General features: G+C 42.9%; 1 protein-coding gene across 4 annotated transcripts in view; it reads right to left on the bottom strand.

Moving 5' to 3' along the window:
• The window catches only part of Thsd4 (thrombospondin type 1 domain containing 4), a 562,869-nt gene that overhangs the window by 508,342 nt on the left and 38,650 nt on the right, over positions 1-15,877 (bottom strand). For all 4 annotated transcript variants that reach the window (XM_076925454.1, XM_076925453.1, XM_076925455.1 and 1 more), the window contains one exon: positions 12,472-12,544. In XM_076925454.1, the coding sequence (XP_076781569.1) occupies positions 12,472-12,544 (73 nt within the window). The remainder of the gene's footprint in view (positions 1-12,471; positions 12,545-15,877) is intronic.

The raw sequence follows: 15,877 nt of genomic DNA, 5'->3' as shown, positions 1-15,877 counted from the left end.
TTTCCTCCACTGAGGTGTGTGTGTGTGTGTGTGTGTGTGTGTGTGTGTGTGTGTGTGGTGACTGTGTGGGATGCACATGTATGTGTGTGCAAAGCAGTCCAAGGAGAACCTTGAGTGCTAGTCTGGAGGCACCATTTAACTTTTAAGACCAGGTCTCTATATTAATCGGGGTTCTCTAGAGGAACACAGCCAGTAAGATGAGTATATGCTGAAAGAGAATTCATTAAATTGGCTTCTGGGATCCTTGGGGTAGCGGGTAGTCCAACAGCACTGGCTCACAACGGAGAGGCCAAGAGTCTGTTAGTTGCTCCGCTAGTGCCCAAAGCTTGGAGGCCTCCTGTAAGCCCACTGATCTTTAGTTCATGTGAGAAGCCTGACGGAGCTGGTTCTAATGTCATCAAAGCAATGAGCAATGGCACCAACAGGACAGATGAACTCATTGAAGAGAGCATAGGCTAAGTGAGACAAAGATGCCCTTCTTCTGGACCCTATTAGAAGGTACCATCCACACTTAAACAGAGGGCCTCCCCACATCTATTAAGGCAACCAGGACAGTCCCCATCCAGACATGCCCACAAGCTCACCTGATAAAGACAGTCCCTGAAAGGGCTCTTTCTATGTGATTCTAGTTGTATCAAGTTGACGATTAGGCTAACCACCACCATCTCCCATCAGCTAGGTTAGCCTACTGGACCACCAAACTTCTAGGGCTCCACCTTTCTGCCTCTTCCATCCCATCATCAATAGAATTACAGGCTCATGCCATGGGTGCCCGACCCTTTAACGAGTTCTGAGGTGCCAAACTCAAGTTCTCATGCTTACAAGACAAAGGTTTATGGGCAATGACATGCCCCTGGCCCCTTCACCGACCTTTGTAATTGAGGGTTAATATGCATAAAGCCATAAGGTCTGTTCATTGTAAATATATGGAGCTTTAGCCTTCCAAAACCCATATAGCCTCTACCTGTGTCAAGGGTTAGAATATTTCTAATACCCTGGAATGTTCCCTTATGTCCTTGCCAGTCACTAGCCACTCCCACACCCCACTGATACATAAGGGTCTCATGTTATAGACTCATGTTATATTACATCATGGTCATTTACCTTTTTATTCTAAAACTGCCTATAAATGGAATCACGCTGCAGGACCCTTTGTATTTAGGTTCTTATAATCAATATAAAGACTAGAAATGTCTCTTCTTTGCTAAAACTGGAGAGCTAGATCAGTGGTTGAGAGCACACCAGAGTTCACACCCCAGCACTCACATCAGGTGGGTCACAAGCTTTAAGGCCAGTTTCAGGGGCTCTCGAACCTTCTTTCGGCCTCTTTGGGTGCCTGCACATATGTGCACATAACTACCTCCTGCACACACATGCACACATACAACTAAACAAACACACGAGAGAATACTCAAAAAGTCCGTAAAAATAATTTCTTTCATTTGTCACTTGCGACGTAAGTAGTTTTTAGTAAGGGTTTCATTGAGGTATAATCGCCCCAAGAAACCGTTCATAAAATGTACAATTTGATGTTGTCTCAGTCATATTCAGTCATGATACCCCCACCACAATCAAGATATGCAAATATCTATCATTCTAAAAATCTTCTTGCCCCTTAGTTGTCATCTCTCCCTCCTGAACTTTCCTTTCCTTACGATACTGGTCTTTTTTATATTTTTTTCTAAAAGGCATCTACTCAAGTCACTGGCCCATTTATGAATCTGGTTGTTTAGCCGTTGGGCTGTAAGAGTTCTCTGTGTGCTCTTAATATCAATCTTTTACCAGAAAGACATGGTTCGCAAATATTTTTCCCAGCCTATGATTGTCTTTAGACTCTGTTGATACTGGCTTCCAGGTATAATTTTATCTTTAAACAAAGATTTATTTTGCCTGCATGAAGTGCATTCACATGTGTACACTGCCCAAGGAGACCAGAGGAGGGCATCAGATCCCTGTGACTGAAGTTAGGGACAGTTGTGAGCCCCAGTGTGGATGCTAATGAGCCTGGATGCTCTACAGGAGGAGTCAGAACTCTCTCTCAACAGCTGAGCCATTCCCACAGTCATGACATATGCTAATTTCATTACAGCCAATTTGTCTAAATGTCTTTTGTCATTGTACCTGTGATAACACATCTAGAAAATTACCTCACGTCTACTGTGTTGAAGAGTCTCTCCTATGCTTCTTCTATGGTTCTCAACCTTCCTAATGCTAAGACCCTTAAACATAGTTCCTCATCTTGTGGTGACCCCAACCATAAAATTATTTCGTTGCTACTTTATAACTGTCCTTTTGACACTATTATGAGTAGTTATGTAAATATCTGATACGTAACCTCTGTGAAAGGGTCATGACCCACCCACAGGTTGAGAACCGCTGCTCTAAGACTTTTGTGTCTTCAAGGCTTAAATTTAAGCACTTGTTCTGTGTTGAGTTATTGTTGTATACGGTGTGAAGGTGGCCTCGACTCCACTCTTCAGTATATAGATATCCAGTGTTCCCAGAATCACTTGCTAAACAGATGGTCCATTTCCCATTGAATGACCTTGGCACCCTTGGGAAAGTCACACAAGTACAAGATGCTCAAAGCTTTGTTTCAGGACTTTCTGTTCTGTCCCACCATTGCTGTCTGTCCTCATGCTAGTACTGTCTTGGCTTGATCAATGTAGCTTCATACTAAGTCTGGAATAAAAAAAGAACATGACCTCTTGCTTTGTTCTTTTTTGAAGACTGCTTTGGCTATATTTATTGTCTTGAAATTCCATATAAATTTTAGGGTGATTTTTTTTTATTTTTGTAAAAGTATCGCATTTTTTATAGCTACACTATTTACAGTTGCTTCGGAGATGACTTAGTAGTCCTGGCATCAAAGGCACAGTTCGCCTTCCAGGCCATGAAGCTGGTGCGTCTTTCCGTTATCTATGTCTACTTCAGTTCCAGCCACAGTGTACAGCATCACTGCCCCAGGCTGTACCTCCTTGGTAGATGTCCTGCTTTGACCGGTTCCTTTTAATGTGCAGATACCCAGTGTAGTCTCATGTTGCTCACTTGCTATCTTGATATTTTTCTGGGTGCACTTGTGAACTGAGAAATTACTTTCTCTCTCTTCCAGGTTGAGTGCCTCCTCTTTATTTTTCTTGACCGAGGCCTCTTCTTAGAGCTCCCAGTTCTGTGTTGAACAGAAGTGGCAAAACATGGGGGACTCTGCCTGTTCTAGCTCTTAAATGAGAATGATTCTCTCTTTCACCATTGAACGGTGTCGTCTTTTTAATATAGGGCCTTTATTATTGTAAATGAAACTCCTTCTATTCCTCATTTGTTCAGCTTGAATTAATTAATATACTATTATACAAAAGGACAGAATAAAGTCCACATTTTGGCATGTGGATATCCGATGATTCCAGTATCATATTAAATTGGCAATCTAAAGCCATAGATCAAAACTCAGTTTTTCATATATATGTGGATGGATTTTTATACTCCACTCTGTCCCATTATCTATTTGTCTCTCTCTATGCCAATAACATCCTATCTTTATAATGACCACCCTACCTAATGAGATAAATATTACATGGTATAAATCTTACAATTAAAAAAAAAAAAAACCACTCGTTTTGCTTATCTGAAGCCCTGCGCATTTCCATGGGGATTTTGAAATCATTTTGTCAACTGCAACAAAAACATCTGCTGAAAATTGCATTAGAATGATGTCAAAGCTATAGATCAACCTGGGAAGAATGCCTATCTCAACATGAAATTCCTTCAGCCATAAACATTGCATATTTCTCTGTTGATTTAAGTAGTTTTGGGGTTCTGTTTTATCTCCTTTTCAGTTGTAAGCTGTTCTCTATTGTATTTTGATAAGTTTAGGGTATCTAATACTATGACTGACTTACCAAATTTAACTTACCCAATTCAACATTCAAGGAATATGATACCATTTGGCATACAGAAGAGAAAGGACCTCAGGGTGTTAAATGTATCCTTTCCTGGGATTTATTCTGTTGCCTTCTGTTTTATTTAAACATAAACCCCATCACAAAGGGTTATTCTTATTTAGACACAATCTTTGAAAGACACATTTTTAAAAATCCTCATATATAATCTAGTATAATAGTGGTATTTTAGTCAAAGACAGACACATATAGATACAGATAGTAGTCCCATGAGACTCTCTTGCCCAGTGATATCCTAGCCAACCCAGCTTTTTTGTTAAGTATAATCTATAGTGTTAGCATAATGGTGTAATAACCTAACACATTCCTCAGAACACATTCCCCTTCATAATGGGGCACAATGGTATTCAACAGTGTACTTACCCTTGGTCTATTCATTCCTTTATGTGAACCCATATTTTTATCCTATATCTTCATTCTGTCTACAGAACTTCCTTTAGGGATGGCAAGATAGCTCGGGGTAACGTTTGCCAGGCAGACTTGGTGATCTGAGGCCAAACCCTTGAGTCCACATAAAGGTAAAAGAACGAATTACAAAGTTGTTCTCAGATCCTCACATGTATACTGTGCAAAGTGTGTCCATAGGCATACATTATAAGCGTGCGCGCACACACACCAAATAGTTTTAAAAGGATTTCCTTACCAACATGATTTTTGAGACAGAGTCTTACTACGTTACCGAAGCTGAACTTGGATGCTCCCAGTCAGCCCCAGAAGTGCTGGAGCTAGAGACCGGTATGCCATACCCAACTTCCTCTAATAATTCTGACAGCGGAGTGCTGTACACCATTTGTATGTTTTAAAATGTATGTGTTTTATCTTCATTTTGCTTGGCATACAATCCTAGACTCACAGCTTTATTCTTTTAATGCTTTAGAGATGTTACTGTGCTGGTTTGATGAGAAGACACAGGAATCTAATTCTCCTCCTTAATGTTGCTCCTGAGTATATAATATGGCCTTCCTACTTCGCTAGAGGCTTCAAATTTTCCTCTTTACCACTCTCCTCGGGCAGCTTGGTTATGATTGCTACCATTTTCTTCACATTTCCAGTGCTTGGGATTCAATGCTATTATCTCATATATATATATATATATATATATATATATATATATATATATATATATATATATAATTTGAAAATTTTCCTATTTATTTTAAGCATTTTTTTCTGTCTCTCATACCTTCTCTCCTTTCCTGATGGCACGTTGGTCCTGCCTGAAATTACTGATGCTCTGTCCATTTGTCAGAAACTCTTTTTCCTGTGTTTCATTTTGTAGAAGTGTTTCATCCTGTATTCAAATCTGCTTAATTTTTCTCCTGTAAATGTTGAGCCTGTGTGTAATTCTGCCCACTGTATTTTTTTTAATTGTTGTTTTCATCTCAAAATGTTTGACTTAGGTATTTTCTTTTCTGCGTCTCCCAGGCCTTTCTGAGCATTTCAATACCACTTTGCTGGGTTCCAATAACCTTACTGTCAAACTCAAAACCGCATGCCCATCTCCCCAAGTTGGGTAAAGACGACTGATTATTCTCCTCATATGTTTCTCGTATGACACAAACATGTTTCTGCTTCTGTATATGGCTGGTAGTGGCTCACCTCACTGCTGGTCAGCCTGGACTTGCCCACAATTAGTTCTGGGCATTCTTAGACTCCTAAACTCTTCTATTTCAGTGCCTAGGGGTAAACAAATCTGCAGTCATGCTAGGCAAACAACCTGCCAACGGGCTAGCCTGCAACCCAACAGAGTCTTCTACTTTTGAGCTTTACGCTAGGATACAGTTGAGTTTCAAGAAGCAATTGGATCCTTTTGGGGCACAGTTTGGGGTGACTTAAGCCCCAACCCTGAAGCAAGACTTGTTTCAGTCTTCTACAGTACCTGTTAGATTAAGTTTTCAAAGTCCAGCCACCAGAGTGAGCCGTATCTCTACTTCTACATGAACACTAAGCATTATTTTCTTTCATGATTTCCAATCATTGTTTCCTCAGCCTCAGATGTTTTCCTCACAGCCGCATGCTGACCAGTGCCCTGTCCAGGAGCTCTAAGGCCCTCCTTCTGGGCAGCCATATCCTCTCTGACCCTCCGTCTCAGATTCACACCATTCTGGTCTTTACTCAAGGAGTCTAACAGCTTCTGCTTAGAGTTCACCCAGGGCAGGAAACTCCCAGGGTAGTAGGCTGGGAACTCTCAGGGACTTGGGGGCAGATTATTCAATTTCCAATCTCTTATGGAGCTCTGTCTTTCATTGCCTAAAGTCCAAGAACTTCACCAACACTGGTCATGTTTCCAGGGGCTGTTTCTGTTGAGAGGGTAAATCTACTCCCAGCTGCTCATCTTGACAGGAAACAAGTTCACTTCTGTTGTCATGGTTGTTTGTCTTATAGATCAATGCACCAATATCCCCTGATCATCTTTTTGCTGGTGGGCTTTTAGGGCATGTCCAGCCTGCAGTTTTCATAAACCAAATGGCTATGATTCTTGTTACTTGTGTGCTTTAGTGCACATGTCTTTGCTTCTCCAGGGTAAGGGCTTAGAAGAAGAGAACAGGCAGGTCCCAGAAAGATGAAGATGGGGAAGGTTTCAGAGTGGTTCCCATTTTTCAGATTCTGCAGTTCTGACAGCTCCTGTCCTCAGAACCCTTGTCCTGTCAGCACGTTCACTGTAGCAGCCGTGGCAGTGGCATCTCAAGATCTTAATATATATTCATCCAGGGATAAATGATTCTCACCAAACAGCTTTGCACACACTTAGGGACCATTTGGGTGTTCTCTCATATGAGCTATCTGTTCAATACTTTATTTAGTTAAAACATTTTATTTTAGCATGAATGTGTGTGTGTGTGTGTGTGTGCGCGCGCATGCGTGCATGCACACACAACAACAACAAACACACAAGTGGAGGTCAAAGGATATACCCCTGGAAGTCAGAGCTCTCCGCCCCCCCCCTCCAACTGTAAGATCCAGACATCTATTCTCCACCACACCTCCCCCACTGTGAGATCCAAGGATCACGTGGGTCATTAGGCTTGCAGAGAAAACCCTTTTACCCTGAGTCATCTACCCTCCCTGGTTTATCCATTTGTAAATTGGTTTGCTCAACTCTTCTTAATGATCAACAGAACTCACTTGAATTATACTTTGCCCTTTTATGGCGTTTTGGATTTTCATAAGTATTTAACTTAACACAGAATAATTCCTTTTCTACTTTATATATTTCTATCTTGTTTGTTTGTTTGTTTGTTTGTTTGTTTCTGAAGTTCCTGCAGTTCTGAGTAGGTACTCTGCCCCTGAGCTATACCCTCAGATCTCTTTAAGTGTCAGTCTCCGTCAAATCACAAAGATATCCTCCTACATTGGCTCCTAGAAATGTTCATTTTCTAAAGCATCAATAATATGAGAAGTCTTTTGTAACTAACTGAAAGCCGTTTTGGTTCTTCCACAGGTTTTTCTGCTCAGCATCCAACCAGGGGACATGGCTGAGAGGGTATTTAGAGTTCTTGGCTACACATCCTCTGGGTTCAGTGCTGCCTACGAACTATCCTGAGGTCCCCCTACTTGCATCATGACCCGCTTATCAGTTAGCAAAGCAAATATTTTACTTCCCTCACTCCATTCTGTAGTGTCCCTGTTCTGTTTGTTTGAAAGTTTCTATAAACAGTGGGCTGCAAAGCGGCTCCCTTTGGCCCGCAGTCCCAGTGGGGAGTTTGCATTTCTTTCCTCTAGTTGTCTTCACTTTCTGTATTCTCTACAGTAAATGAGAAACTTAAATTAAAAAATAAACGTAATCACTGAGCAGTTACAATGAATTACTTTTCTATGTCTAGAAGCCGAAAGACACCGTACTGGGGTGAGAAGACGGCTCGGCTTATAACGTGCTTATTGCACAAAAGTGAGGACCTGAGTTTGTGGCCAGCACCTGTGTAAATCTGGGCACGGTGGTACATATCTGTAACCCTGCTTCAGGGGAGTTAGAGACAGAAGGATCCTGGGGCCTCATTGGCCAGACAGCTTAACCCAATCAGCAACAGTCAGTGAGAGTCTCAAAAAAAAAAAGTAACAAATAACATACAATGTTAACTTCTGCCCTCTAAACACAAGTGCATACAGACATACACTTGTCCTCCATACATGCAGAAAATAAATAAATTTAACATAAAATGGCATTATTCCATAATTTGTTCTGTGTAGAGTTTGTCTTGGCCATACTTCTTTTTCCCCCTGCTCTTGGTCTCCTCTTCTTCACAATAAAGACACACATGCACACGTGCATGCACGTGCGCGTGCACACACACACACATACCACATACACACACACCCTCTAAAACTACCATCATCTGCGAAGTATCAGCAATTAATGGGTGAGCCGTCCTTTGTGGGGTTGTTAATTCTGCCAGAATAGGAGGCCTTCTGCATAGAAACATCTGGAAAGAGCTACTTATACTCTGCACCAGGTCCCCTCCGCCTGTATTATTACATAGGACAGTTCTAAAGAGATGTAGCCAGTCACCCGGACGGCACTGAGACGTGCATAGTTTACTTGACAGCATTTACAAATTATGTCTCTTGGTCGGAATAACTTACGCTGTGGAAACGCTTCCATATGCTAAAGTTAGACAGACCACAGTAACAAGGAAGAAGAGAGAGCCTTTGAGTAGCTGACTTTCATAGATACAGTTGACTATAATATGTGCAAATTAATAACTCTGTCCCTAAAGAATTGCCCTTAGATGGGTTTGTAATTCTTTCTGTTCTTCTCTGCTAACAATCAAGTGTAACAAATTTTACCACAAAACAATAGGTCCGTGAGAATTCAATTATAAATGTATCTATGTAATGAAAACAACTGAATAGCAACTGTAAATCTCATTTTAATGTAAAACTCTATGATTTTTCTCCCAATTCCTTTGTGTCTTTCAGGTTTCAAAAGGAGATAATTTCTACCTTCAAATTTCAAAATACATGTGTGTATGTATGTATGTATGCATGTAGGGGGTGTGTGTGTGTGTGTGTGTGTGTATGTGTGTGTGTGTGTGTTCCTGTGCATGTGCACATAGGTGGCCTGCATGTGGTATGTGCAGGTAAGGGAAAACCTCAGGCACTGTTCTCAGTCAACATCCACCATTTTATTGATTGATTGATTGATTGATTGATTGAGACCTGATCTCTCACTAATCTGCAGTTCACCAAGTGGGCTATGGTGGTTGGCTGGGAGCCCCAGCCATCTCCCTGTCTTTGTCTGCCAATGGTAGGATTACAAAGGTATGCCTTCACTCCTGGATTTTTAAGTATGTGTTCTTGAGATCAAACTCAGGTACCCCACTGAATAAACTGTATCCTGAGCCCACAGTTAATTCCTTTCCATCCTGACTAGAGCAGAGGTTAGCAAACTTCGGCCTACCAGCCAAATCCAGCTCACCACCTATTTTTGTAAACAAAACTTTACTGGCACGCAGCCACAACTATTCATTTACATAGGACTTCTGGCTGCCTCCCTCTCCAGGCAGAGTTAAACAATTGTGACAAAAAGTATGGCCCAGAAAGACTTAAAGTATTTGGGGCAGTTCTTTATAGACACAGTGTTGCAGGCCTGGTTAATAGGCATTTCCTCGGGCTTGCCTCTTCATGGATACACTGTTGCAAGTCCAGTTAATAAGCATTTCCTCGGGCTTGCCTCTTCATGGATACACTGTTGCAAGTCCAGTTAATGAACATTTCCTTAGTTGGCTTCTTGCCTGCCTGAGTGGATGCTGCTACTGCCAGCCCTGCTATTACTGCCAGGTTTGGGGGGATCCCCAGGATGACAGCCACAGTCACAAAAAGCTCTAAGAAAACATTGAAAAGCAGCCTAGCACCCAAGAAAACCCACGTGGCCTTCTTTTCTTGGATGAACGGCAAGAACCCTGGCGGCCAAGACACATATGTTTATTATGTGCAACAACTGCTCTGAAATGTCTTTCCCCCAAGTGAAGAAATCTATAAATGTCAAGAACAGGCAGGGAAATAGCCTCCAATTGCAAAGTTCTTAATAATACTTTGACGAGGAGCTACTATATACCAAGATATGATACTGTTTTGCTTAGTGTTTTAAATTCAATACTCTAAAGCAACTAATAAACCTTTTTTTTTCTGTTATCAGGAAAAAAAATACTTGAGAAAGATGAGAGGGATGGACAAGATGGCTCAGCAGACAGTGAGGCTTTCTACCAAGGCTGATGACCTGAGTTCAATCCCCAGGACCAGCACAGTGGATGAAGTGACTCGTACGTTGTTCCTCTGATCTCTACATGTGTGCCTTGGCATGTATGTCACATACATCTACATACACATATGCACACATACATGCCACATACATCTACATACACATATGCACACATACATGCCACATACATCTACATACACATATGCACACATACATGCCACATACATTTACATACATACATGCACACATACATGCCACATACATCTACATACACATATGCACACATACATGCCACATACATTTACATACATACATGCACACATACATGCCACATACATCTATATACTAACATGCACACATACATGCCACATACATCTACATACACATATGCACGCATACACTCCACATACATCTATATACATAAATGCACACATACATGCCACATACATCTACATACACATATGCACACATACATGCCACATACATCTACATACATGCATACACACATACATGCCACATACATCTACATACACATATGCACACATACACACACAGTAACAATTATTTGGGAACCTTTTACCCTGAGATTTGACATATTTATTATTCGGGTATCTTAAAAAACAAAAAGAGATGACAAAATAATTGAATTATTTATAAACTATTTTTAGCTATGATTACATATCTGAGTATGGAGGACAACAAGAAAGAACACTGTTAGGGCAAGTCAGCTATTATTAGTCCCAATCGTACTAAGCATTAATGATTGAATACACAATAATAATTTTTTTAAAACCTTCTACCTATTGAAATTATGGCTTGGGGTGCGATGATAGGCTGAGAGGCTGTACATTTCCAAATCAATCTTGCAAAATGATGTTTGGGCCTTGGCCAGGTCCCAGTCATTCTATTAGTTAGTCATTCAACAAGTACTGCGTTGAGCACCTAACTGTGCCAGGCTGTATTCTCCAGTCAAAGGACTGTGTGAGAAGTGCATGCATGGCACTGACTTGCCAGTGGGGAACAAGGTACCACAGAGGCTTCTACCTGGTCCAGAAAAGCAGAACGCAACCCCCAGATCTAAAAGAAATTAGATAAAGTAGATGAGAACACCAACAGCTGCTGGGAAGAGGGTCAAGCCATGGCATGCCTTCCTCTCTCAGCTCAGTTTTGATTCTGAACTTCCCCTGTGAAAGCCCTCCAGCTCAAAGCCACTTCAACACTAATGGCTATTCTCTTGGGACCCAGGGAGATGACGGAGCCTTGAGGTACTTTGTCATGTGTCCTACTTCTCAGGAAGCACTGACAGAGGTCCTGCTCCGTGGCCAGGCATCACCGGGCTAGATCGTGCACACAAGGCAGGCAGAATTTGAGGAGAAATGAACTCTTTATATCCTGTGGGCCCAGAAAGCTGCTCTCTGGGGACTGGATTCTAGAACTGTTGCTAACTGCCTAGACCAGTGGTTTGCAACCTTCCTAACGCTGCAACCCTTAAACACAGCTCGTGTCATCGTCGTCGTGAGCTCCAAACATAAAATTATTTCGTTGCTAATTCATGACTATAGTTTTGCTACTTTTATGAATCGTAATACAAATATCTAAAGTGTACAGTATCTTATATGTAAGATATCTACTTTGTGAACCCACAGGTTGAGAACCACTAGTCTAGCTTAATCCAAAAGGAAACAGCAAAAGAAGATGGGCTGGATAACAAAAAGCCACATCTGTCTCTCTGTCCATCTGCCCTCCCTTCCTCCCTTCCTCCCTTCCTTTCTTTCTTCCTTCCTTCCTTCCTTCTTCCTTCCTTCCTTCCTTTCTTCCTTCCTTCCTTCCTTCCTTTCTTCCTTCCTTCCTTCCCAGATTCCTCCTGGCAGCAGAAACTGGGTGCTTTCTATCAGGGATCCCAGCTCCATATGGAAAGGGGGTGGGTCCTCTCAAGCCACTCCAGCTTTTCCAATCTTCCCCTGCCTGTGGCCTTGAAGACGTATTTGTACAGGCACCCAGCTCTGGCAAGCGCTCTCCACTCCTGAATGGGGCCTCTGCTTTCAAGCCTTTGCAATGCCTTCCCACTCAACTCTAGAGACACAGACTATAAAGCCCGCTCTGCTCTCAGATCAGAGACTGGCTCAGAGCACTGGCTTCTTATCCAGGAACCTGGAAAAGATGCAAAGATTGCTGAACATTCTAGAAATAGTGCTTATACTCAGAATCAGCTGGGACTCACCTTCAGGCAGAAGGAAGATAAGGGAAGTGGCCATGGTGACTCCACCCCCTCTGGCCGAGAAGCACATTGGCTCTGAGCGGCCACGACTTACTTACCTTTCTGTGTTCAGTGGAGGGCTGCGGGCAGACAAGCTGAGAACCAAGCAGCAGCAGGAGGGCACTCAGGGCACTAGGAAAGAAAAAGAGCAACAGGCAGAGATGTGAGCATGGTCCTGGCAGTACCTGGAGGAAGCTGGCATCACTAGCTCACTGCTGGGAGGGGGAGGTCAGTCCACCCTGAGTCCTGAGATAAACTCAGAAAAAACACAAAGGGAAAAGGAAATATCCCCATACCAAGGAAGGCCATGGCATGGGGGTGATGTGGGGGTCAAAGCCCTAACCTATACCTCCCAGCAATGCTTGTAGGTCTGAGATCACTTCTCGCAGCCTTGGTCATCCTCCTCTGTGAGATGAGAATAGCACCAGAAGTTGGCTCAGAGATGTGAAGAGGGCTGAGAAAGATTGCCACCATCCCTTACACAGACCACAGCACAAGCCAGGGTGTTGGGGTTAGCAGGGTAATGAGGTCAGCATGAAGAAGCGGCCTCTAGTACTGGCCCAGGCTTGCTTCAGCATCTGTAGCCCTTTGGTACCTCACATGCTCTTCATGGATGGGATTAGCTACCTTAAGCCCTACTGTCACCAACCCTCATTAGAACTTGTCATCAAACAAAGGGAAGGTACCTTTTTGGGGGAGGGATCTGGCCCAGAGGCAATAAAAAGCAGTATAATCTATCCAGGCATGGCTCCTAATGCTGCCAGGTCCACCTGGGTGATCCTGGGCAAGCTAGCATCTCTAAGCAATGTATTTGCATCTTCTGAGAAGATCATGGAATGTGAACATGTATTCAGGTAGGAAGCAGGAGGAGATATGGGTGGGACCAAGGCTGGAGAGATGGCTCAGTCAGATGGCTTTACATCACCAAGCACAAGGAGCTAAGTTTAATCCCCCCAGAACCCACATTTTAACAAAAAGCCAGGTGCAGTGGTGAGCATTTGTAATCCCAATGTTGGAGAGGTAGACACAGGAAGAGTCCTGGGGCTCTCTGGCCGGCCAACCTAACATGGCTACCCAGTGAATCCCAAAGCCAGAATACAATTTTGTCTGAAACACAGGGGGTACAGTGCCTGAGAACAGCATTTGGCCTTCTCCTGTGCATACATGTGTGCTTGCATACATACATACACACACACATACAAACACACACATATACACACACACAAAGACACATACACACACATATACACATACACACATACACACATATACACATACACAAATACACACACATATACACATACATAAACACACATACACACACATATACACATACACAAATACACATACACACACACTCACACACATAAGAAATTATGTGCCCAGCGTCTGGGCTTCTAATCAACAATGCCATCATTCTCTTAAGCAGTCTTGGATCACTGCATCTTGTTGGGGGCCGACTTTTAGCAGAAAGCGGCTATCAGCTTTGCAGCCATCTTGAGCCATATACCCTGACATGAGACTTGGATTACAATAGCCTACAACAGCTGAGCACACTCTGATAATCTTGGTTTAGATACCTTGAGATTAAAGGTGCTTGAGATTAAAGGTGTGTAAATTAAGAGTTTGACTTAGAAGTGTAGAGATCAGATTTAGAGACAAGACCTAAGGGCATGATTAAAGGTGTGACCAAAAGGCATGGCTTAGAAGTGAGACATATAAAAGGCAGAGGCAGAGAGAGAGAATCAGACAGAGATCAGAGAATCAGACAGAGGGAACAGAGAAGCAGGCACTTGGAAGAGAACTTGGAAGAAGAAACTTGGAACTTGGAGGCACTAGGGACTAGGAACTAGGGACTAGGAACTTAGGACTTGGGACTTGGAGAGAAGAAGAGAGACTGAAGAATAAACGGGATTGAATCACACTCTGTCTGGTCTCCCTCCATTCTTCGAGTCCGTCCTCACTCTCTCTCTTGCTGAACCCTGACCCGCAGACCGGAGCAGCAGCATGGGCAGGGAAACAGTGGCCACCAAGCGTAGAGTGGAGAAGGCCGCAACATTTTTGGCCGCCCAAAGTGGGCCAGCCTAGGTCCCAACATTTTTGGCACCTGAACAGGGACTAGTGCGGGTCTCAACATTTTTGGCCCCCAAACGCGGGGCAGCCCGGGCTTCAACATTTTGCTCGGGCCACGACATTTTTGGCCGCCCGAATGTGGGGCTAGTGCGGTGCTCAACAGCATCTTTTGAATATTTTTAGTGTTTAACCCTAAAGGCACTTAAACCAAATTGTGCAGCAATTCCCAAACTTTTTGAGGCTCCCCATCACTAACGGGTGCAAAATGCTGCCCCATCCAAAAAAGCCACTGTGTGGGACTAGGAATGAGGAGAACACACAGTGGCAGCCAAGGCTACCGAGTTAGAAGACTGTTCCAGTCCTTCAAGCAGCCAGTGTGCCACCAGACCAAACGTATTATATGAGCATATAATATTAAATTCAAGGCACAAGTATGAAGAGTTGATCCTCTAGCTAGACCACTGCAACCCAGTAGGATTTCCCACTGTGGTCACATGCTCCATCTGCACTTTCCAATGCACAGTCACATCAGTAGTTCTCAACGTGTGGGTCAGGACCCCTTTGATTCAGGGTTCAAATGAAGACCATCAGAAAACACAGGTATTTACGTTACAAAATTACAGTGATGAAGTAGCAAGAAAAATAATGTTATGGTTGGGGTCACCACAACACGAGGAACTGTACTAGAAGGTCACAGCATTAGGAAGGTTGAGAACCAGTGATCTACACTGTTTGGTATCCACACAGCTTATAGTAACTAACAGGTCTAGATGGTAATGTCACAGATTCTTCAATTAACTCTAAGAATTACTTACTAAAACAACAACAACAAAAATTAAGCTATCGAAAACATCCCAAGCATACCTTCATTGCAACTTTTGATTTGGTTTCTTTCATTTTTTAAGAAATGTTTTTAGGACAGTACCTTATTCTAGATACCTCAAGCTGGGCTGTCACTCATTGTGAACTCTCAGAAATCCTTCTACTTTGGCTTAGTCCCATCTGGGTGATCCTGGGCATGCTAAAATCTCTAAGCCACAAATATTCTCATTGTCTGTGAGGATCATGAAGCATGATGCAGATGCAAAAATACCCAATACAGGCAGTAAAGTCAGAGGAGAGATGGCTTCAGTGTCTGGGGCTGGGAGACAGCTCAGCTGAGAAAGCACTTGAGGTATAAGCGTGAAGCCTGCACTTGGGTCTCCAAAATCTCAGTGAAAAAGAGGCATGGTGGCACAGGCTTGGGTTCGTCTTCTGTTTTCTTCCTTGTGTTTAAAATATTCTTTCTCCCACAATGTATCCTGTTCGCCTGATTGCAGCTTCTCCTCCCGCTACGAGTCCCAGTTCCTCCCCAGTCTGTCTACCATGTGGATCAACACCATTTCTGTCTCT

Source organism: Arvicanthis niloticus, chromosome 26 (assembly GCF_011762505.2).
Source record: "Arvicanthis niloticus isolate mArvNil1 chromosome 26, mArvNil1.pat.X, whole genome shotgun sequence".
Lineage (NCBI taxonomy): Eukaryota > Metazoa > Chordata > Mammalia > Rodentia > Muridae > Arvicanthis > Arvicanthis niloticus.
The sequence above is the reverse complement of the archived record's forward strand: the minus strand, read 5'-3'. Positions and strand labels throughout refer to the sequence as shown.